Genomic DNA, 25987 nt, shown 5'->3' with positions numbered 1-25987 from the left:
GAAGTAAAGAGTAGATTAATGGTTACCAGAGGCCAGGAGGGGAAGAGGGGTGGGGAAGGAAAAGTGGTGGACTAATGGGTATAAAACTATTATATTCACCCTAAGGGAATCACTGTGCAGTGTATGCATGTATGAAACAACATACAGTACCCCATAAATATGTACAAATGCAAAAAAAAAGTCACATTTGATTCTCTGAGTTATGCAGATCTTTCAAGTGTTGAAATTTTCATTTTCAATATAAAAAATATCATAGTCATTAATATCACCACTGATCACATCAGAAAAATCTGTAAGTATTGGGAAACTGCCAGCTCAGCGGCAGACACAAATTTTTCTAAACTCTAATTTTTGCTCCTACGCTCAGATTTTATCACTGACATCGAATACTGTCAGTTGTTTTCCTTGAAGTAACAGGCTTACTTTGTTCATTTTTAAGAAAATGTCTGCCTAATACCCAAGTCTGAATAACCAGTTTATCTGTCAGTCATTTTTTCAAGAAAAGACGGTATTCCATGGCAAAAGTGGCCGGTTCAACTCTGTGCTCAAACGATTGTACAAGTGGTATTGAGAATTCAGTATACTGCAGAAGTGCTTTATGGGTGCATCCCATTTTGTCACAGAATATATTTAAAAGTATGTGTACTCGAGGGTTGAAATTTAATAAAATTAACAATATTTACTGTTTAAAAAAAGAATCAAGATTTTGTAAACATATTTAGCTATAAATATATTATACTCTTCCTTACATTAATCAAAAAGTGGGAAAAAAAGTAAATGTATACACAGTGGACTATTCAATAAATTATGGTACACATACTCAATGGTATGCTATGTAGCTACACAAAACAATACTATATATAAAAGACTTATTAATAAAAATTAATTAAAATGTCCAAAACTATATGTATAATATAATGTCATTTTGGAAGGATATGCACCATAATATTAATAGTAATTATCTCCACAGAGGTATTATAGCTTACCTGTATTGTTATTTATGTGACATTTTCTAAATTTTACATTATAAATATAAATTACTTCTATAAAAGAGAAGGACAAAAGAAGATTTGGAAGCTTTTCAAACATTAGCTCTTTTAATTTCTCTCCTTACCACGCAACCTTCAGCCTGCTTGCAGGAGCATGTTGGACTAACAAGTACTTCTAACTGTTTTCTTATTTTCTCATCATCTTCTAACACCTGTGTGAATTTCTTCATGAAATCCTGAGCCTTACCAGGATCTGGCAAATTTCCTTAAAATAAATTAAAATTTAATTAAAATACAATTTAAAAATAGCTCAAAATAATAAAAGATGAACGTTTTTCATTCCCTTCATTACTTTAATTAATAATTCTCACCTACAAATTCAGTTTAGTTTAATAAAATAAATTTTGAATCAACTTCAATAGTCAATTTTCACAAATAAAAATCTGCTTTCTAGAAACATAAAACAGGATCGTAGTAAAGGGACATCTATTCAGGGAAAGACTAAAATGAATATTTCTAATAACTCCTTATATTTAAAGGCATTAAATGTCAACCTGAATAATGCCAACTTTATTACTGTCCCCTTGGGCTTGTTTCATACATTGATCTCTTTAATTCATAGCAAGAGATTAATTATTTTACCATTAAGAAATTATTTTCCTGTTTTTCCTTGTTTGTTACCAAACAAATCCATAGATAATCACATACACACTGCATGCTCTTTGGCACTGACATAAACTGAGCAACCTGTTTCAGATGTTACTACTAGATATGTCATTACTACATATGAAAAGATGACTCTTCCTAGAACCAAAAATGATTGTTTAAACTACTCTCCCAATGTATCTGTGTATCAATACACTTATGAGAGCTAATAAAATGTTGATCCCAGTGTCTTTTTTTCTGGCCAGTTGTCTGCTACAGAGAGCCAGACTAGGATAACTCCAATAAGAGAAACCGTAACATAGAACTTTGGACTGTAAAAAAAAAAAAAGGAGAAACTCAACCAAATCTTAAAATATAATAGAGTGAATGCAGTCGTCAAGTTCACATTCAATTCTGAAATTCCATTTTAAGTCTTGGCAAGAACGACTGAATCACTGAATGTAGTAAAAACACATTAATACATTAGTCCTCCTAAATACTTGCTAGCTATATGACCTTTTCATTGTTCTACAATATAAAAAAAAATGTATTGCAAAGAAATAGAACCACAGTATAGTATAACAGATCAACATGATCACTTACAGAAGATAAACTAAATATTTACATGGCAAGTTTACATAATAAGTACCTGAGGGCAAGCTGGAAAACTTTTAATTCAGTATTTCTACAAACATATACGACCATGGAACCCTTTCTTCTCAATACTATTAACACAGGCAGGATACTAGCATTCCTCAGAACAGAATCTGGGAAATACTATACGTGCTGGAAGAAAATGAATAGAGGAAAAAAAATACAAAGAATATAGGGAATGATCTCCATAATGGGATAGTATCCACAGCCAAACTACCGAGGAGACAGTTATAAAAAAGTAATAGCACAAAACGACTTGCTTTAGCAAATTATCTGCAAGGACTGAAGACTAGTTTACCTAGGACTAAAAGATATTTTGGTCTTAAAGCTCTATTCATGCTAAAACTGTTAACCCAGTCAGTTAGGTTACTGTTCTCTTCAGTGTTTTCACATTACTTCCATACACATCTTGGAATATTTAGCATATCAAATCCATCTTAAGATCTTGTCATTACCACCAAATACAAGTTCGTAGAAGCATTCCTCCAGGTGTCCCTGATTATCTCCCTCTGTCCATATGCTATACACAGTGAGCTCTGAGGTGGGAGTAAAAGCAAATGACCTGCAAAAAGTTACTTTTCCCTATTCCTGTACTGAAAAAAGGAGATGTGCCACACAATGCTTTTGTATTTACTGCTAAATGCAATTACATTAACATTTTATTTAACATCACTTAAAGCAAATTATTAGGTATATCCTTCACTCTAAATTTTGGCTCAGCGTGACATTAGCTTCAGATAGATTCACATTAGGAGCAAGTAACACCAAAGCACAGATTCTATTTTTACAGTAAGCTTATATAATGATTTAAATAAGTTCTCTAAAACAAATTCAGGTAATAAATCCTTTCTCCAGCTCTTGCTCATATAAGACACTGAAGAAAATTAAAAATTCTGTGTAGTATACAAAGTAAATGAAAATCAGAAAAAGAGGAAAGCTGAGGCTAAGTTGTCTGTTGAAACATCAAAAACACTTTAATCTTTTCCTATGTTATAGCCTATAATGAAACTGCATGAAACACTTTAAACTATAAAAAAAGTTTCAATTAAATCTTAAATTGTATACAAATTTAAAATAACTTACTTGTAATAACCATCACTTTGGAAAATATGGCCTTGACACTGGCATCTGTCTGTAAATCACACAAAAAAATGCAAAATCAAAATTCCCTGACAAGAATCTTCATTACATTCATCAGAAAGTTAGATAATCATAACCCACTAATGCTCCAAACCCTTGCCCTTACTACATCCTTCTTCAGTTATTTTTCAGCTCCAGATGAACTGGATAGGAGGTAGAAGTGAACTCATTCTCTACTGTCATTCATGCCTTACCTCGCCCTGTTTTGCCAACTGTCATACAAAACAATGTTGCACCACATTTGGGGACAGATACATATTTCGGGGTTGTTTTTTTTTTAAGCACTGAAAGAACAAGGTAACTAAGTTTAGAAAAGGACAAAACACCCAGGAAATGTTGGTTTTCAAGTTTTGAGCCTTATCTCGAAAAGTTGACATGAGTATAAAGTCTGATTGACTTGAAGTGTTCTTGAAATTTTTAGGCCTAGAAATTATAAGGCATAGTCATGAATCTTATGGGGAAGACAATTAAAAAACTGTCACTGACATGTATAAAAGATGTTTCTGAGAGTGCCAGTTATGGGTTGCAGCAGGATGGCATTAATTCAGTGAATGAATGTGCTCACCACATTGTACTGCATGTAATACATTTATGTACTACTGCATGTAAAGTCACATGTTTAAAAGATGTTTCTTCAAGTGCTAATTATCTGCTGCATCAAGGTAGTGTTATTTTTTTTTAAAAAGATGTTATTGAGCAAATCTTTAAAATAATGAGCTAGATAAACACTGTGGTAAAGGCAATGAATCAAATAAACAAACAATCCCTATTGAGAAGGAGCTTGCTAAGAGGAAGTGCGAGGCAAAGCATAATGAAGTACAGGAATTAATTCTCAAATATTTAGAATTTAAAGTATTGAGCGGCTCTGTCTAGAAATGTATAAGATTTCTGTTGTTTTATCTGGGGGGAAAGTGGTGGTGCCATGCTTTCAAGAAGCTCATCCATATGAAAAAGAAAGCACCAACAAAAGTATAATATTGGAAATTACAAAGTCACTTGTGAGTGACACTGAGGAAATTAATTTAGTTAAACGAAGAAAAAGGGTTACATTGCTAATAATTAAAAACTGAATCAGAGTGAATAATGAAGAAAGCAAAAAACCATACTGACTGGTAAGTATCTAAGAGTCTTCCTTGTAAAATAGGAGGAAATATGAACACCCAAAAGTTAAACATAGTTTTCTGTTTTTTCTAATTTTAATTCTATAATGTCTACTATAATTCTTAGTATAAAATGAATATTAAATAATCAGAAACTATTACTTTTTCTCACACTAGAATTCTAATTTGGGGTACTAAGCTCCTCCATTGTTTCTGCTTCAACTCTACCACACATGAATGAGAATTCCCTCTTTAACATGGATAACTTGGTAATTATTTTAAGACAAGCAAAAAGAAACTTCCACGAAGTAGAAGAGAACTAAACATTCTAATTGAATTGAGACTATATTTTGCAATTTCATGTACAACTGAGCAGGAAAGTAATGATACCCTATCAAGTTTTTACCAACAGGCAAGAGAAACAAGCTCCCACTAAATAAGCAAATTTTAAACGGACAGTAAGAATCAAAAACAAATTTATATTTGATTACTAAATCATACATCATGCTTGTTCAACACATGATCTTCACATTTAACATACTACCTGGCTGCTGTTATGACTTCAATAATGACTAAAATCAGGAACAACTGTATGCACATGCATGTAAGAGTATCTCATATTTTTAATTAACACTTCTGCATTTTGGCAAGGTAAATTAATACAGGTCAAGGTGACAAACAGAGGAACTTTATCCAGAGCTTACTGACTGAAACACACTAATTTACTGCATTATAGCACTGACTGAAACACATGCTTACTGACTGAAACATACTAATTTGACTGGGATTAAGGGAAAAGAAAGGGCAGAATCACTAAATTAGTTTTAAGTTATTTATTATACAGGAAACATATTCTAACAGGTTCAATATACTCAATAATCATAGCAAAAAGGTTAAATTATGTTCAATAAAACATAAAGAAGTTATAGTTGGTCCATAAAACAAAAATACTACTCAGATGAAAGTTTCAATTAGGCAAACAAGTGGTGCAAAATGCTTTATTATTTGTGTTTTGAAGGTTTAAAAAAAATAGTGAGAGAATCACTATAAGCCACTCAAGCAACTGTTGATAATTTATTGATTTTTAGAGCAGTTGGCCAATTATGCCTAGGTAAACTGGAAAATTTCTCCCCTTAGATGAAACAGCACTGTTCTGCTGACCTCTGGCCTATCAATGTGAGCCAGAAGAGATCACTACAGACTGAAGAATAAAGAATGACCATATTGTTTTCTCTGAATGCAATATAAAATGACCAGGCACACTGCTTTTTAGATGAATTATACCTTTTACAGTCTACGTACATTTCCAAAGGAAAAAAAAAAAACTTAAATCATTCTAAATGTCCAAAAATAAAAAATAATACACCCAGCAGATGGATACAGGTTGAGTACCTCTTACCTGAAATGCTTGGAAACAGTAGTGTTTCAGATTTCCAATTTTTTGTAGATTTTGTAATATTTGCAGAATACATACCAGTTATACATCTCTAATTCAAAAATCCAAAATCCAACATGTTTCATTTTTTTTTCTTTTTTTTCCTTTTTGTCTTTTTTCGTGTCTGGCAACGGATCGCAACCCTCAGTGTCGCACCCGCACCTCGCTCAGCCAGTGAGCGGGAACCGGTCTGTATGTGGGATCTGAACCCTCAGCGGGAGCGCCTCCGCGCTCCCAAGCGGCGCACTGTAGCAGTGCGCCACCGGGCTGGCCCCAAAATCCAACATGTTTCAATGAGCATGTCGAGCGGGAGCGCCTCCGCACTCCCAAGCAGCGCACTGTAGCAGTGCGCCACCGGGCTGGCCCCAAAATCCAACATGTTTCAATGATCATGTCCTTTGAGGGCCATGTCAACACTAAAAAAAGTTCTGGATTTTGGAGCATTCTGAATTTCAGCATTTTGGATTAAGGATGCTCAACCTGTACCACCATTAAATTATAAAGGCCAGGTAGTACATTAAAATCACCATAATATTAAGTAAAATTATCAAGATACCTTAGTATAATCACATGATTTTTGAAATTTCCTGAAACCACAAGAGTATTCAAAGATGTTAGGAGCGTCTTAATGTGGCAAGATAAAGTGTAATTTTATTCTATATTCTATGCCTTCAATAATGCTGAGTTAACAATTTCTTTATTTTAAAGCTACCAAAAAAACCTTAATTTTGAATTCACAGCAGCACGTTTTCTTTCCTATTGGATATCACCTTTTGCAGATGATAGTGAACATTTAAAATGTTTCTATGTAATAAGCTTCTTAAAAATTAGAGTTTTGTAAGTTGGGAATCATAAATTCTTTTTTTCTTTTTTTTCCCATTTTTTGTCTTTTTTCGTGACCGGCAACGGATCGCAACCCTCAGTGTCGCGCCTGTACCGGACCGTGACCGGCAACGGGATCGCAACCCTCGGTGTTGCGCCCGCACCTCACTCAGCCAGTGAGCGGCCGGTCTGTATGTGGGATCCGAACCCTCAGCGGGAGCGCTGCCGTGCTCCCAAGCGGCGCACTGTAGCAGTGCGCCACCGGGCCGGCCCGGAATCATAAATTCTATAGTCAGAACTCTTCCACACAAAAAGAGTTGTTGAACACACAGTAGTAATGGTAAAAGTAACTAAAACACATGTGTTTTACAAAACTTAACATTGAAGGAAAATTTTTCTTTAAAATTTAACTTACTTTGGGTTGCTTAATTAAGTCAAGCAAATCCTTTACTTGATGTCGGAGCAGATTTTGACATTTCCACATTTCATTCAATGCTCTGAAAAACACAAACGTAAATTTAAATAACAAAACAGAATAATAAATCCTTCCAGAATATTTCAACTACATAACTTTTTTTTTAAAAAAGTTCCAATCACAATAGGAGATGATAGAGATGAGGTAAAATTCACAGGACTAAGCAACTGACAATGTTCAGAGAGAAAGAAAGGAATTAATGCAACACATAACATTCAAGGAGATATAGGAGGATCAAAAGAAAGAGATTAGTGGTTGTTATCTTTTGCTTTGTATAGAAATAGGCAAGATCTACCATTAACTGAAGTATACGTGTAGGCTAAGGACTAGGAATAAATTGGAGAGACTATAAATTTGAGAAACAAAGGAATAACTAATGGAGTAAGGTCCTGTAGTAGGCAGGATACTTGGGGATACTTTTTCCTAAAACAGAAATCTTATCATATTTAAATTTTAAACTGTCTATAATTATTTATGCTATAAGTAAATATTCTTTTTATATGGCAATAATACTGATGTCCTCTTAGTAACTGTATTGTTCTCAGGCAGAAATTTAAATCTAAAAATACATCAAGAAAATATATGTGAAGTCATAGAGAACATTTAATGTTGATGAAATAATAAAATATAGAATATCAGACCACACATTTTAACATTTTTAAAAGAAATTTTCCAAAAACAAAGAATATTTTTCATCAGTTTGTTTTCAATTATCTATGCTTCTATTAATCTCTATTATCAAACATATGAAGCACTGCCAGTAACAGAATACAAAAACATATAAAAGAACACTTCTTCCTTTGATAGACAAGACAATGGTTTTAATATTGCCATTCTCCCCTTGTAACAATATGTTTCTTAAATGCCTTTAGATTTTTCAAAGAAGATAAATTAGTTTAAATTTGGACACAAATAACTTTATAGTAGTCACTTCAAAATGGCAAAGCAACAGTATTAGGGCATTTTTATCTTAGAAAAAAATTTTAAATAGCTGCACTTTACTACTTTCAATTTACTAAAGTTCCATAAAGTCTCAATAGCATAATTTAAGAATATAAACATTGAAAGCAAAATGACCATTCTCCAGGGAACTGTGAAAATCTAATAACAAAGAGTTATATAATTAAAATAATAATTTTCAAAGAAAGAGTAGTCATCTATGAAATTACTTCTGAACTCTAAAGTCAACGTATCTTCTTCTCTATATACACTTAATCCTTACTTACAACTTCTAAAAGGCCTGGATTTTGAAACTTGCCAGCACTTAAAGAGGAAATTATTTTAGTTATTACAGTTATCAATTTACAGATGAAATCTCAAGCAATTTGAAAGCCCATTATAAACTATTATGGCTATAACATAAATAAAAAACCTATGACAACATATTTAGGGCAACTGTCCCCTCATGTACTTTACTAAAATTATATTGAGCAACAAGACAAGCTGTCCTTGTTTATTGCCTTTCTAGATAGTCCTTCTTAAAAAAGAAAAAAAAAATGCTATACTTAGAAGCAGCAATATTGCAATAGGAAGACAAATATCCACTCATTTAATCTTAGTCTGAATTCTGGTTCTGTCACTAAGTAAATGTTAAAACTCTGGTTAGAACCTGGATACTCTTACATTTGTTACTGGACATTTGTTATCTTGACATACCACAAATTTGTACCACCTCAAAGCAAAAGACAGCTACCACTGGGTTTCAGTCAGGGACCTGCCAAAATGTTGAAGAGAACCTCTCCTCCAACCTTCTGCTCCCAACTAAGCAAATCACCCATCAGACTCAGAAGTATACACTGTCTAAATGACAACCTGCTCAATGAAAAAGAAGATAACTAAGACACCTGATACTATCTCCCACTCTTGTCATTATTAATAGTTCTGAGAAACTTGTGGGAGGTGGAAATACACACCATGATCAAAATGCTCAAGACTCCCTCTGCTTTCTTTTTCAATAATCAACATATTTAGCTTACTGTGGAGCTTATCCAAAAAACAAACATTAGAAAGTCTAAAAATAGAAAGTACTCTGTCTTCGCCAAAGAAACTAGTCATAGAATAAAATATATGGCTCTCTCAACAAATAAGAAGCCTTACCAAACAATTCCTCACCAGGAAACTGCCTGCAAAACAGCTATTTTTAAGCCCCTTTCAAATTAAATACAGGTTATACATTCAAATGACTTCTGAGCTAGAATAGTAATTTAAATAAAGTAGAACAGATGTTACAATACAGAGTGATGAGGACTGTAATGAAATTAGAAAATTAATGAACCATTAAACTATGAAAAGATCAATATTATCAGTATTCACAAAAATTAGAGCCAAGATACAATTCGATACTCAAAAGATAAGCAAAAATTAAGATGTCTGATAATACACAGGAGAGTATAGGAACTCATCAACCACTGGTCGGAGTATAAACTAGTATAATCATGTTGGAAAACAATTTGGCACTAGTTTATAATGATGAAAATGCACACTCAGCAATTCTACCCCTAGTTATATACTAATGATTCCAAACCTGGGTTGCCCATTAGAATCTCCTGACATGCTTTTCTAAAAATCCCAGTGCTCAGACTACACTTCAGATAAATTAAATGAGAATTCCTAAAGGAGAGAATTAGGTGTATATGTTGTTAAAACCTCCCAAGGTAATTCCAGTAAGCAGCCAAATTTGAGAACCATTCATAATCATACCTCAGAGAAACCCTTGCATGTATGTATTACCTTGAAAAATGTTCATAGTAGCACTATTTGAAATAGTAAAAAAAAAACAAATAACACAAAAATCTCTCCATTGATTCAAATTCTCATGTCAAGAGAATAAAAGTGTGGATTAATGACATAATATAATTCTATACCACAGTGAAATGAACAGTCTACAGCTATGTATAATATTATGGATGAATCTTGGAAACAGAGTGAAAAATAAATCACATAAGACTATACACACAATTATTCCATTTTCATTAACTGCAAAAACAAGCAAAAAATATATTACTTATGGATACGTACATATATATACATACACATATACACGTTAAAATTATTTTTTAAAAGAAAATGAGAAATACAAAATTAAGACTAAAGGGGTTACCTCTGGGAGGAAGACAGGAGGATGAAAGACAGAAGAGTTCACAATTTGGGTGGTAGTTTCACAGATATTTTTATTTTATTACTATGCTCCATAACTCACATGTGAATTGTTATTACATAATTAAAAAAGTAAAGACTTTTGGAGAAAACAATCACAGATAAATGTAAAGTAAGTACTAAAATATTGATAAGTATTACAGTTGGTCAGTTAATTCCAAAAAGTTGGTTAAAATAAAAATCACTTTAAAAATTATATGTATGTACCTTAAGTATTTTATCTTAAAATAGATATTCATTCATTCACCAGCCACTTTTATAGGATCAAAGCCTCTTTTCGATACTGGTCCTGATTAGAATTTATTTCCAACTTTTCAGTGGCATTATTTTTCAGTTTATCTCTTGTGAATAGCACTTTGTTTTACTTTTTAATTCAACTAAATACTCGTATACTTGTCATTTAAGTGATAAGTGATAACTGATATTAGTTTTATACCATTTATAATTTGTGTTTCTATTTACTGTTATTTTTCTTTTCTTATTTTCTTTTCTGTTTCTGGTATTAGAGTTTTCATTAACTCTTCTTCATTCCTCTGGGTTGGGAAGCTGTACATTCTAATGCTATTCTTTTAGGGATGACTTAAATTTTTAACATACACATTTGACTTATGGTTTAATTAATCAATATGTCTGTCCTCACCCTTATATGATAAAAGAATCTTAGAACATTCTAATGCTCATTACTTACCTACCATCTTACATGTTGTTATCTGATAGGGTCCATCTAGTATGCAAAATTTTTCACAAAGGCATAACACCAACCAATCAGAATAATGGGTAGTGGAAGAAGGTCCTGGAGGCCCTCTTGCTATGTCCAAGCATGGGGAACCACAGGAGAGAGGGTTCCAGGGACACTCAAAAGAGCTCACATACACCTGCAATAGTGTGTGCTGGCTAAGTATCAGCCTAGATGCTACATATTTTTTAATCCACACCCCCAACTCTGGCAAAGAAAACTATTTTTATTGTTTTTACAATCCTTGATTATTTAGATTTGCAAAAATGTTTGAAATTTTTGTTGCTTCTTGCATCCTATTCCTTCCTTCTAGATTTAATTTACTTTTTACTGTGATTTCCAATAGGATGTTTCACATAGGATATATATATGCCATATTTCATCCAATCTAAGAAGCCATCAATTGTCATGTGAGAAAAAGAGCCACCAATTAAACTAGACAAACCAACAATTTTAAGATGTATTCCAATTCCAGAGAAAAATGTATAATGTAAAAAATAAAATATGGTAGTAATATATTTTACTACACATACTGGAAAAAGAATGAGCTTTGGAACCAAACAGAACTGAGTTAAAATCCTGACTCCTTCTCTTACTATTTGTGTGACTTTGTGCAAGTTAATAAATCTCTGTGTGATTCAGCTCATCATGCATAAAACAGGAAAAGTGTCACTTAAACCAAGGGCTGGTAAGCTTTCTTGGTAAAAGACCAGATAGTAATATTTTAAGCTTTTTGGGCCACAGGGGCTCTTCTGCAACTACTTTCCCATTGTAGTGCAAACATGGCCATAGACAATACATATTCCAGTGCCTGAAATACAGGGGGTATAAAAAAATGTACATTTCTCCCCTCTACAACTTTTCCCTCAATAGTTCTAGATAACATATAAATAGCATATATAATTATTTCCAGAGAGGAAACAAAGTCAGACAGAAGTCCCACTAAGCAGTGGTACAAATGAATATTATATATAGCTCCTTACACCTCCAATTTCTGAACATTTAATTCCCAATAGTATTCCAGCAAACATAGTTTACACCTAAGCGTCTACATTTTCTAAAACATAGAGCAAATCTCCAGGCCTCGATTTCCAAACTCTTAATATGACTTAATTAGATTAGCAATGTCTCCTCCATGTCTAAAATGCCAATTCCCTACCCAGACCTCCAAAAGTACTTCTTGAATGAAATATGATAATGAAAGTATATTTGTGGTTTTCCTTATGCCAAACTATAACACCGTGTCGAGGCAATGCACAAAATTTGTACCCTACTTGCCCTACACCGTAATTCAAATCAGTACCAGGTGAGAATAAGAAGGTACTATTTTCATTATATGGATCTTTCTAACACCTTAAGGAAAACAAAAAAAGAATAGATACATCAACATTTTTTAAGACACCATCAATGTGAAAATCTGGAGAGGAAAAAAAATATTAAAAGATCCTAGGTCAATAAGCTCTATTTTTTAATTGCTTACAGTTGCTTAATCTCATGTTGACAGCAGTACTTTCTGAAAAAAATAGCCAAGTACTTTATTGTGTCTTGACCTTTTAAACAATATTTACATTACATAGTTTACATTTAAAAACACAGTTGTGGTTTCTTTTCCATATAATCCAATATACTGCAAAAGATGAAAAGAACAGAGTTTGACATTTAAAACATACTTCACAGCATTTAAATCCAGTGTGGCATACAAGTAATATAAGCACTTCATCCGTTCTGTAGTTTCCATATTGTGGGGAACCATGTACTGAGCAAAAATCCGCTCAACGAGTAATCTACAAAAGAGCAGAGAAGGCACTGTATTTATTTTTAATGTACTAAATCTGTACATAAAATACTAAAACTACATAAGAAACATATATTAAAGAAGTTCCTGCTTTTCTGAGTAGAGATGAGATTTCCAAATGAAAGCCTTCTTTCTGTAGGAAAAGGGTCTAGAAAAGGATTTAGCTGGATGTACTGGAAACAGCCCCACACCTAATTAAGATAACAACCACTTTATGACCTTGGGCAAGTGATCTATCAGGGATTCAATCTCCTTATCTATATAATAAAGAGTTAAAAAATTACACCAGGTCCTTCCAAGTGCCAAATTCTAAATTTCTGTAAGTTTAAATTACAAAGAAATTTTTAAAATTGTTTTGACTTTTCATAGTGGTCATAATGAAAAAAGACTTGGTTAAAAGTACTAAAAAAAAGTCCTATCAAATCTCACAGTGCAAATCTTTGTGCACTGACACCACACACTCAAAAACTCTAAAAACTTCAATTTTATAAAAATAACTATGAAGTTTCTTAGATAATGTTAACCTAAGATACTCGGTTTCTAGGTTCCATATGTCATAAAATTTTAATATAGCCTCTGGTTCTCAATTTTTTCATCCTAATGTACGACAGGCAAAATCATTTGGATTCCACTAATAATTTCTCAGATTAATTCAGACTGTAAGCAGGATTTACAGCTCTATTAACTACAAAATGATTGAGATCCATATGAGATCAAACCTTAGCCTGGAATGGAAAAATACTAAGATTATATGCAAATAATGTGTTGTTTTTATTTAAAATGTCTACAATCCAAAGGGTTTGTTTTTATTTTAATTTTATTTGAAAAAATTAATGAAGTTCCTTACAATGCAATTACCTATGACACAGAATTAAACTTTTAACTATACACACTCCTACTTTTTGATATTACTCTGTTCAAAAACACTTTAAGAAAATGAACATAAAAGCTGTACCCATCCCTAAAGTTACATGTATACTTAGTGCTTCATTTACGGCTTTGGTTGGAAAGAAATTAGTCACTTAATACTACTTATAGAAAAACCGAGGAGCGAGTATAAAGCCATAAAGAAAACAGTATGCATAAAACAAGATCAACAAATTATATATCATGTATACTTAGTGCTTCATTTACGGCTTTGGTTGGAAAGAAATTAGTCACTTAATACTACCTATAGAAAAACCGAGGAGCGAGTATAAAGCCATAAAGAAAACAGTATGCATAAAACAAGATCAACAAATTATATATTATTACCTCAAATCACCAAATACTTTATAGCATCCTTAACTTACCTATCATCAATACTATTTTGATAATATATATGTAGCAACTTGTCTTTGATCCATGATATCTGTTTTGCAGCATCTTTTCCAGCTGCTGACTGTAAAGCATACTTCTTATAAATCTGGGCAAGTCCCATCATGGCTTCTTTGCGCACTCTCCACTTAAAATAAAAACAAAAAATTTTTCTTTGTAATGTAAAAATGTTTCCATTATATGAATTCAGAAAAGTCTAGTTTTCTAGTTTTACATTTTCTTTCACTTGAACAATATATTTTCTTGAAGCCTCAGATACTAATAATATTAATTTATATAACTATATTTATGAAAAACCACAACTATAATGTTAATATATCTACTATGTAAAGTACAGATTTATCAACATGTATAAAAAACTTTAATGCTTTAATATCTTAGGTCTATCACTTACCCCTAAAAACAAAAATCAATCACAAACTACATACCATCACTTAGAAATGGTGAGAAAAAGCAAGTTACCAAATTTTTAAAAAGCAAAGACAGAATTAATGGGATAAACTGTGACCTACTCCTTGTAATTTTTTTCTAAATTGTGGTCTATATTGGCCATACTCGTTAATAATAGTAATTCAGATGAATTAAAGACATATATGACATGCTTTATCAAATGCTGAATGTAACCCATACTGGCTGTCCCACAAAAAAAGATAAAAAGAAGTAAAAACAAATGCTGAATGTGAAAACATGTTATCAGAGATTCATTCTGTACATCTGGGAATCAGGTTATAAGGAAAATGTATTCAACTTTTTTTAAAACAAATGTACATTTACTGTAGTATATCTAACATGGCTTAACTATCTCAGAATCAGTTTATTCTTTCATTTTGCATAAACACAGCACCACAATCAGCAGGAAGCTAGTAATGTATAGCACATCATGAATCTGCAGAGATTATTCATTTTTTTCCTTTGCAATCTGTCATTCTTAGCAATATTCTTCCCTTGGTTTTTCTGTTTCAATTAATTATAGTAGATTAAGAATAATTCTTATCCCATTCATCCAACTACATATTGAAATAAAAGCCTTTTAAAAGTCTTACTCATAAAATAATATTTCAATTTGTTTACAAAAACTTCATATAATTCCCTGTGTTATCTAACTCTTAATTTCCTGGACTGCTGCTTCAAAAAGAATTTTAAAATACACCATATTCTAATACTGCCAAGAACATGTATATAGTCAATTACTTTCCAGTCCTCAATTTTTATATGAATGAAGCAACCCTACAATGAACACGATGATCAAAAATACACATTATAATCCCAACCATACACAAAAACTTAGCTCAAATTCTAAGTCTAGCTAAAAGGGTTACTTTAATACTTGGAAGGCTGTTATCCTCTGCATGACACAAATACTCTCTTCTTTCTTTATGCCTTTTGGCCCTTTTAACTGATTAATACCCCAATTAAATATTCAATAAAGATGAGCCTAAATTTATCAGTTAAAACATGCAGTCCTCAATACCTATAGATTTGGAGGGAAAACCATGCAATTCCTCCTGTCCATTTACTTTCTGCCCACAACCAGCATCAAAGCTTCTCACACCTACTGAAAGGCCTCCCACTTTCTTTGCTAATTAACTCCTAAAAAAGTCAGAGTGTCATCTTTCACCAAAATTACTGTTAAGCCTAAGTCAGTAGAGCCCATGCCATGAAGAAAAGGCAATGGGGGAGGGAAGCAGAATGAACATTCACTGAAATATTTACTGAGTGCCTAATATATTCTAGGCAATATGGAACACAGACATAACAAGACAGTCCTCTCTTCAGAAGCTCACTGATTAATATAAAGTGGAGCTAGTGAGTGCTCTCTCAAAAAGGTTGGTTTGGGGTTACAGAGGATAGGTTAGAAGCATAACTGCTCAGTTGGGTTTAGCTTTTCCAAGCCAGAAACATCTTTCACTTTCTATTTATTCCATGTTAATTATAATATAACCAGCTAGAAAACTACCAACTCATACCCGTATAACAACAGCCCTGAAAGGAAAAAGAGAGAGAAGAGAGCCAACAACATAAGAGAAGTTGTGTCTGAAACATTTACGAAAGTCATTTATCATTAAAACCGGTGTACGAGCTAAACATCTGACTACTCTACCATTAAGAACCATCTCGTTTTTAGGATGAAAACAGTCTTAATAAAGAAAAACTAATAAAATTTCATGTAACACTCCAGTCTTGCTCTTTCTTTTTATGAAAAAAAATTTAATATAACAAGTAAAACCTACTCATAAATGTAATTTTAAATATTAAAATGCCTCCCCCCAAAAGGGGTAGTAATTACATTTAGATTTCATTTTTTTTTTCGTTAAATTTTTATTTTGTCAATATACACTGTATATGATTATTATGGCCCATCACCGACACCTCCCTCCCTCCTCCCTCTCTCCCCTCCCCCCCAAGAATGTCCTTTCCGTTTGCTTGTTGTAACAACTTCATAAAAGTATAGTTGTTATATCTTCTTCCCCACCCAGCATTTTCAAATGAAATACTACTATTGAACTTCAGGGATTAAAAATGAAAATCTACTAATAATTATTATTCCTACTTACCCGTTTGTCTAATGTTCTCTCTCTCACAAAATTAAGTAAATGATCATTGACCAGAAGGATATCCTTTTTAGCAGCTGTAACTATAGACACAATAACATCATGCCTGATAGCTTCCTCAGGGTCATGTGACCTCACTTTAAGATACTCTGAAAGATAAGATTTTCTTGATTAAAATGGAAACTTTAATAATCAAAATGTTTAAAAGGACTGCAGAAGATCTTTGAAAATAAATCATAGCAAAAACAAAAACTGTTTCAAGAAAGTTAACAGCCAGGAAAGGAAGGAAGGAAGGAGAAAGGTCAGTCCTCCAGTCAAAATACTGTACAGTAGTTCCATGCAACTGAGTAGTAAAATTCTCCTCCCTATTTGGTGGGCAGAGAATTCGATTAAGGTTTTCCTAACCTCATAAATTAAGCAAACTATATAAATGAACCAAGAGGTGTATCGAAAAACATTTTATTTTTGTTTTTTACTTAAACAGATAAAATATTCAAGTCAAGTGGTGCTTGGGAAAAGACTAGAGTATTCAAGTTTCTTCCTCTCAACTAATGAAACCCCGAATACGGTTATTGAAAGAATAAAACTGAGACACTGGCTACCAAAAAATAGCATGGGGATGATCATAAGGAAATTCCACTTACCTGAACTAAGAAAAACCAAAGGGAACATAGAAGATATAAACAGATTTAACAATTATGAGTGACTAGTAGAGGTTCTTAAAGTATAAAATGTGGAGTTCACACCTGGCACTGAATAAGCTGGGGGGCGGGGGGGGCACAATAAGCTTCAATAATGGTATCTTACGCTTAAGGAAGAGTTACCATAACTAAGTCTATATTTAACAAATAAAATACTATTCATCTTTTTTATATAAGACCAGTAAGATAAAATTTGGTTGTTTGGATTTGGATTAATAAAAATAGCCATGCTATACACAAATAGTGCTTATTACTGTGAACAGAGTTGCCTCCCCATAAATTAACAGTTTAACAAATAATTATAATGCAAATACCCATAAAACCACTGCCCGGGTCTTAAGTCCCTCCACTTTGAACATTCTCTAACAGGAACTTTTCTAAAAATGAGAAAGACCATATATTACTGAAAAGAAAACTTTTGAAGAAACACAAATGTTATCTTACCTAACCCAGTAAAGAAAGTTTTTAGTATTATGATTTCAAATAAACATATTAAGTAGATTTTGAGTTCATTCCCCCAACAAGATAAATACAGGAGTTTTATACTTCACTGTTCCAAATGCAATACATGTTATTTTATATGCCACTAAGAAATAAAAAACCAACGACACACACCATCAACTTTAAGATACACCCCAGTTTTCCTAAAACCAGTCATGCATGTTTAACAGGTAGCCATCAGAGCTACTAATTGACAGATATTAACTGTGAGGAAGAAGTGCTAACAGGGGAGAAAGAAGAACTTCTCAACAGTTAGCATGCCAAAGCATCTACTAATACTCTTCAGAATATGGCTATGTTCCTTAAAAGTTGGCTGAACGCACAAGATTAAATCTCACAAACACATTGTTAAGCAAAAGAAGATAAACGTCTGTGTGTGTGTGTGTATAATGTGTTTATCTCTGCTCAGTCCTGAAACCCTACTAAAATGTTTTTTAAAAATAACAAGAGACAAAATCATAGCAGAAGAGATTTGCCAACAAAATTTTGGCAGATGAACAACTGGTAAATGCCACAGGAAAAAGAAAAAGGATGAAACCCAAATGGGAAAGAAAACAATAAACAAGCTCATTTCCAGAGTAGAACCCCCAAAATGTTTAGCAACTCAAGACACCAAGAGAAAAGATGATGAATGTAGCTGAAAACATAAAAAGTAGCTGAAAATTTGCATTGAAAGTACTAAGACCCCTACCTCCCGCCCCAACCAGGCACACCACGCCAGTGCCATGGGGCCTGCCCAGGGACCCAAGGCATGGAGAAGAGGACCGGACCCCCCTCCCACAACCAGGCACACTGTGCCAGCACCTCAGGGCCCACCCAGGGATCCGAGGTATGAAGCCGGGGACTGGACCCCCTGCCCACAACCAGGCATACTGTGCCAGCGCCTCAGGGCCCGCCCAGGACACTCCCCACAACCAGGCACACCGCCAGCACCAAGGAGCATGCCAAAAACATCACCTCCATGTGGGTGGCCCAGCACTGCCACCACAATAACCATGGCTGCCACAAAAGCCACTAGACACCACAACCACCATGCAGATGGTCCGCCAGCCACTGGAGAACACTAACACAAGGAGAGTCAACAGCAGTGATAAAGAAAAGAAGAGGATGTCTCTCTACACAAAGCCCATTTCATAGTGACAGAAGAAGCATCAGCTCTATGATTATATTTGGGGAGCTGATCACACCTCTCAGCATTGGATAGATCATCTAGGCAAACAATCAACAGAGTAACCATTACTCTTTCAGAAGAAGAGAAGAAATCCAGGGTAATTAGAGGGGGGAAGGGGAGAGATTGGACAAGGGGCATAAAGAATAATTACAATTTGTAACAATATATATGCTAGTAATATTAATTTGATCAACATATCTCAATGTTGAACCCCAAAAATATGTATAGTCAATTCTGATTCAATAAAAATTAAAAAGTACTAAGACCCCTAGATTTTTCAAAACTGCATTTTAGCCAACCACAAAAAAGCTGAAGACTAGGAAATCATACCACTTAACAATATAAAGTTTCCATAAAAACTGGAAGCATATACTATCTTTAGGTAAAAAAACATCTAAAACAATGTTAAGGACTAAAATGGTTACTGGTAAAATTATTCACATCTAACGTTTATTTAGGATTACAAATAATATATTTTAAAAGGGAGGTACCGGGCCTGATGAGGTTAAGAGCCACTACAATATAAGGTTCACATGCAGAAAGTAAGATAACCCTCCTAGTCAGAATGTTAAATGGGACAGGGTGTATGGGGTTTAAAAGAAAATAATTGAAGATGTGACAGGAATTGATAAAAATCAAAACTACCTCTTCTAAACAAAAGCAAGCACGTTTTTCCTCTTATACTTTTATCACTCTCTCCAGCAGTGAAAACCTCAGAAAATCTGCCACTGTATTTCAAGTAGGGGAGAAAGAAAGAAGACAGAATCTTCTATAGAATGAGATAAACAGGAAGAATAGAGCCCTCATCTACAGTAACAGCGGGTAGCAGTTAAAAAGCAAGAAGAGACTGTCTCTAGGAAGCTGATATGGGCCTAACAAGGAAAGGTGTAAATTGGCAGGAAATTCTCAGCATTGCCTCTCTCCTATTTTGTGCAAGTCCTTTGTGGCCTACGTCACCCAACATGACTGCAAGTTCAAAGAAAGAGAAGCTCTATTTAGCCATCTATAAATTAAATTGGTGCACACTGCTACATGTTAAAAAAAAGAAAAAAGCACTTACTGAAGTCTGGTTTTACTTAAGTGAAAAACAGTACATAAACACTTAAATGAGAAAATTCAAGATCTAAAATGAAAGCATAAAAATAAAATAAAGTATATGAATTATATTAAAATATTATGAGGAATTTAATTATTATGAATATTGTCATTTTGAACATATCAACCAAATTACTTTCTAGAAAAAATGATAAATTTTAAGAGTAAACAATTATTTCATACTGAATTATTACAAATTCTTTAAGCTCCTTAAAGAAGTAATATAACTGAAAATATTTTGGAGATAAACCATATGTAAATAGCTTCAAGAACAAACCCCTAAGAATGGTATGAACAAGTAAAAGAGAAGAAAAAACAAATTGGACTCTGAAAAGCAAATAGACAAATATAACAGACTTTGGATTCCCATGAAAACAAAATCCCAAGCCAGTAGAGGGGAAATTGGTAAACAAACCTAATACATACTATACATTCTTTATTTTTTTATTTTTTTGTCTTTTTTGTGACGAGCTGCCCTGTGCTCAGCCAGTGAGCGCACCGGCCATCCCTATATAGGATCCGAACCAGTGGCAGGAGCGCCGCTGCGCTCCCAGCGCCGCACTCTCCCGAGTGCGCCATGGGGCCGGCCCCATACTATACATTCTTTAAAGACACAGAAACTGGAAACAAGTACTTCTGGATCTTAAGACAAGAAAGGGAGGACTAAGTAAAAGCTGTTTGAGAAAACGCAACCATGCACCTAAGAGAGTATCCCTATTCTACCCCAAAAGAAATCTGGAGATGAACTGTATGAAATATGTAAAACACAGTCTCTAAACTGGGGATACCAAACACAATTGAGGACATGTATATCACACCCCAAAAGGGAATTATGTGACAACAGACCTGAAATATGAATGCAGAAACCCACTGTCCTTTTCCCAAAGACACTAGCGACTAGACTTTTAACTTCCAGACAGGACTGTCTCCTCTGGTGAATCTGACTGGTTGAAGAGGAAGTATCTAAACTAAGGGTTTCCCCACAAACAACCCACTCTGATCACATAAACTGAAATTGAGAGTCAACAGACCTACCCATAAGTCAGAGCTTTCTCAACAACTTTTTACTTAGTCTCCCATTCTCAATCATGAGCAGCTAGCCAAGGATTGTCAAGCATTTGAGGAAAACCTCTAACATGGAAAATAGAGAAAAAAGAAAATAAAGGTGAGAAAAAGCCAGCAGAAACAGACATTTTGTAGAAAAAATAAAACTTCCCCAAAAAAACTACCATTAATACTCTCAGAGAAAATACTGCACCAATAGCACAAGAAAAGGATACTACGAAAAAGAAATAGCCAGAGAAAAAGGGAAGGAGAAAAAAGAGGGGAGAGGGTGAGGGGTGGGAGACACAGACAAAGATATACACACAGAAGACAGAAAGGAGTCTCGTGAGAAGGAAGAAAGAGCAAAGAGGGGATGAAGAATGAATGGTCCTAGGATCAATGCTGTGCAGCAGAAGCTCAGAGCAAGCAGTCTAAGCAGTCCAGATGTGAACAGGAAGATATAGAGCTCCAAGTGGGATGCCTCCCCCAAATAAGGATGAAACTGGTAAATAACTGCTGTTTACCTCTGGCTTATAAGTTCAACAAAACCTGAAAGCATTACTATGACAAACTATCATTAAAAATATTACAAAATTAGGGCCGGCCCAGTGGCACACTCAGTAGAGTGCGGCGCTCCCGCCGAGGGTTCGGATCCCATATAGAGACCGGTCCACTCACTGGTTGAGCGCGGTGCGGGCACGACACCGAGGGTTGCGATCCCGTTGCTGGTCGCAGTACAGGCGCAACACTGAGGGTTGCGATCCCGTTACCGGTCACGAAAAAAAACAAAAAAGGAAAAAAATATATATATATTACAAAATTATATTCTTTGTGATTTTCTTTATCAGAAGAAACTCAGTAGTAAGATCTAAGAAGCAACAGTAAGCAAAACACTGAAAAAAAAAAGCAGTTGAAAATGTACTATAAGTTGGGAAAATTTTAAAGAGTAAATAATAAATAATAACTGAAACAATAATGTGAAAGATGGGAGAGAAGTGAGTCAAAGTTTTCAAAAATCCTTGATTGCTCAGAAAAAAGCTAGAGAGTTCTGATTAACTTCAGACTTCATTAATCAACTACATAACAAAAGCACAAAATAAAAGTGTTACCTCTGAGCCCATAGAAATAAAGGGAAAATGAAAATGAAGAAAATTAATCAAACAGAAGACAGGAAAATAGAAAACAAAAACAACAAAGAAAAACAGAAAACACAGGAGAGTAGAAATAAGTTCAATTTTATCAAATTCAAATAGCATTTCAATAAAATATTTAAACACATAACAATACTAAATATAACTTAGGGACAGATATACATGTGGCATAGCCATAAAAGCATGAAGAGGATGCAGACCAAACTCAGTAGAGTGGTTGTCCTCTGTAAAAGTAGGAAGTAGAATAGTTTGTTCAGGGCATTTTAACTGTGTATAATTTCTTTTTTTAATCTCTTAAGCAAATACAGCGAGTGCTAACATTCATAAGGAAGACATAAGTGGCTGTTATATTTGTCTATATTTTCTGAACTGTTTCATATTTTTACAAGTTAACAGAACAGTAATAGTCAGATATATGATATTCTCATTCCTACAAAAATGCAAAGTTCTGAACTACCTTATGCTTACACAGATTTTTTTAAAGCTACCTCTATTTAGCATGGTTAGTTTACAAATCAATGACTCATCTCTTTAGTTATTAAAATACTAAAAGGAACATTAGTTTTATAATCTATTCAAAGTCAAGACCTGTTCAAATCTAAACACCCAAAATATTTTTAGAATTTCCCTTAAACTAAGAAACTAATATTGTTCCTAAAGACAATTACTTTCTTACAGATGCTTCTAGCCAAAGTTAGTAACTATGCCATAAAATTCTAGCTTCAGAGAATAATTTTCATGATGATGAACTGAAACAACAAGACTTCACCTATTACAACAACAGTTTTCTTCCCTATAAAACTGATTCCCCACCACCACCACCCGAAAGCATCTAGGAATATCTGCTGTTATGTGTATATAGTACCTGTTAAGTCCTTTGCTAAATCAGGATGGTTCATAAGACAATGGCTAGCAAATTTCACACATTCCAGGCGGATTGGCACATGGATATCATTAAACCTGATAAAATACAAAGGCACAGAGTGATCTTTAAAATAAGATAAACAGACATGTGTTTAATCTGCACTCAATTATATTTATTTCTCTAATTAAAGTTTACAGTTTATATAGGAAAATTCAAAGTGGAGCCAGACCTTTTCAACAAAGTTTTTTTGATGTACTATGTATGTATGAATGTTCTATAACCTCTACATTAAACTAAGGTGATCTCCTGTGAGAACTATGTAATTTTAAGGAGTCTGTCTGCCATCTGTTTGACTTAAATAGGAAAATTAGAATGACAAAAACTTTCCTATAAATATTGAACTTTCAAATATATCTGTTTATGCAACTATGTGTATATATACGACGGTACTTCAAAAAGTTCATGGATGGGCCGGCCCGGTGGCGCACTCGGTAGAGTGCGGCGCTTGGGAGCGCGGTGGCGCTCCCGCCGAGGGTTCGGATCCCATATAGAGATGGTCCGCTCACTGGTTGAGCGCAGTGCGGGCGCGACACCGAGGGTTGCGATCCCGTTGCCAGTCGCGGTACGGGCAGACACTGAGGGTTGCGATCCCGTTACCAGTCACAAAAATAGACAAAAAGGAATTGAGCGCAGTGCGGGCGCGACACCGAGGGTTGCGATCCCGTTGCCAGTCACGGTACGGGCAGACACTGAGGGTTGCGATCCCGTTACCAGTCACAAAAATAGACAAAAAGGAAAAAAAAAAAAAGTTCATGGAAAGATTTGCATTATCTTTTAATTCTATTTTTCCACAAACTTTTTTAAGTACCCTCATATATAGAAACATTATACAAATCCCATACTATGTCTGTAAAAAAACATTTTCCTCAAAGTATTCTTTCTTAAATACAGAGCATTCAAAATGTATGTAAGATCTCACACTAAACCCTATATTATTTTACATTACATGGTTTTAAAACTGTACCCATGGGCCGGCCCGGTGGCGCACTGGAGAGTGCGCCGCTTGGGAGCGCGGCGCCGCTCCCGCCGAGGGTTCAGATCCCATGTGGAGACCGGTTCCCGCTCACTGGCTGAGCGTGGTGCGGGCGCAACACCGAGGGTTGTAATCCTGTTGCCGGTCCCCGGTACGGGCGTGACACCGAGGGTTGCGATCCCGTTACCGGTCAGTAAAAAAGACAAAAAAAGGGAAAAAAAAAAAAAAAACCTGTACCCAAATTATTCCTATCCAGTTAACCATCACAATTATTACACTTCCACTAATACCAAAGCCAATTTTTATACTGCATCTGTATATATTTTAGTATATACTGCTAAAAAACTAAAACTCTTTGATATCTCATTTTAGTCTCTTTTAACCTTTTTTTTTTTTCCTTTTTTTTTTTTTTTTTTTTTTACTGACCGGTAACGGGATCGCAACCCTCAGTGTCGCACCCGTACCGGGGACCGGCAACTGGCTCGCAACCCTCGGTGTTGCGCCCGCACCGCGCTCAGCCAGTGAGCAGGAACCGGTCTCCACATGGGATCCGAACCTTCGGCGGGAGTGCCGCCATGCTCCCAAGCAGCGCACTCTCCAGTGCGCCACCGGGCCAGCCCCTCTTTTAACCTTATATTTCCCCTTCATCTCTATTCTTTTCCTTGTAATTTGTTGGAGCAATTAGGGAGTGGAGGGAGTAGTGTTGTTCCACAGTTTAGAGTTTGCTTATTTTGTCATTCTGATGCCAATTAACAGGCTCTCCTCTCTCCTAAACCCTGTAAATTGGTACTTATTTTGTTTTCTGGGTTTTTTTTTTTTTTTTTGGCAGCTAGCCAGTACAAGGATCTGAACCCTTAACCTTGGTGTTACAACACTGTGCCCTAACCAGCTGAACTAACCAGCCAGCCCTGTAAATCGGTAGTTAGATCTAGAGTCTTGATCATATCCAATTCAATGTTCTTAGCCAGACTTCTTCATAGATAGTACTGTGTTCTTCCATCAGAAAGTACATGCCTAGTTGTCTCTCAACCACTGATGCTCAAAGTCCACCCACATTTGTTCACCATGGAATGCAAACTAATGATTTTTTTAAAAATCATTTCACATATCAATAACATTAAAATGAAGCCAGAATTTTCCATTCAATATTTTCATGTGTTAATTCTGTGAAATTAAAAGGTTCCCAAATCTTTTATCACCCAACACTGTAATAAACACAAAATTTAGCATTATAAAGGAGGGGGAAAAAGTCCTCAAAATCAGCACCAAATTATTCATAAATGTTTCTTAGAAAAAAGCACTCACTCTATGAAGTACACCCCTCCCCCACAAAAAGTTGTAAAATTTAGCCTATGTTCCCATATAGTTTCCTGAGTGTTTTGAATCCAGGTACTCAATCCTATATAATTTACCATTTCTCAGCTAAACACGTACCTAATAACCATAATGAGTAAATATAATAAAATATCTTTAAAATACTCTAGCTCCTTAAAGATGGTCATATTTAATACTATGTGAGTTTTATGTTATTAATATTAAAAAGAATAGTTTACAATGGAACAGAAAGGTAACTGGTATGTTTAAGTTAGGATATTCTCCTCCGTAGAGAC

The 25987-nt window shown here is 34.5% G+C and overlaps 1 protein-coding gene across 1 annotated transcript in view; it reads right to left on the bottom strand.

Moving 5' to 3' along the window:
* Nucleotides 1–25987, bottom strand: part of PDS5B (PDS5, regulator of cohesion maintenance, homolog B (S. cerevisiae)) — a 130205-nt gene that overhangs the window by 79620 nt on the left and 24598 nt on the right. The window contains exons 9-15 of the mRNA XM_008581785.1: nucleotides 23345–23439; nucleotides 16820–16965; nucleotides 14240–14391; nucleotides 12823–12936; nucleotides 7201–7282; nucleotides 3372–3420; nucleotides 1115–1254 (exon numbers count right to left, since the gene is read on the bottom strand). Of these exons, the coding sequence (XP_008580007.1) occupies nucleotides 1115–1254; nucleotides 3372–3420; nucleotides 7201–7282; nucleotides 12823–12936; nucleotides 14240–14391; nucleotides 16820–16965; nucleotides 23345–23439 (778 nt within the window). The remainder of the gene's footprint in view (nucleotides 1–1114; nucleotides 1255–3371; nucleotides 3421–7200; nucleotides 7283–12822; nucleotides 12937–14239; nucleotides 14392–16819; nucleotides 16966–23344; nucleotides 23440–25987) is intronic.

Source organism: Galeopterus variegatus, unplaced genomic scaffold (assembly GCF_000696425.1).
Source record: "Galeopterus variegatus unplaced genomic scaffold, G_variegatus-3.0.2 Scaffold2459, whole genome shotgun sequence".
In the NCBI taxonomy this organism is placed as follows: Eukaryota; Metazoa; Chordata; class Mammalia; order Dermoptera; family Cynocephalidae; genus Galeopterus; species Galeopterus variegatus.
The sequence above is the reverse complement of the archived record's forward strand: the minus strand, read 5'-3'. Positions and strand labels throughout refer to the sequence as shown.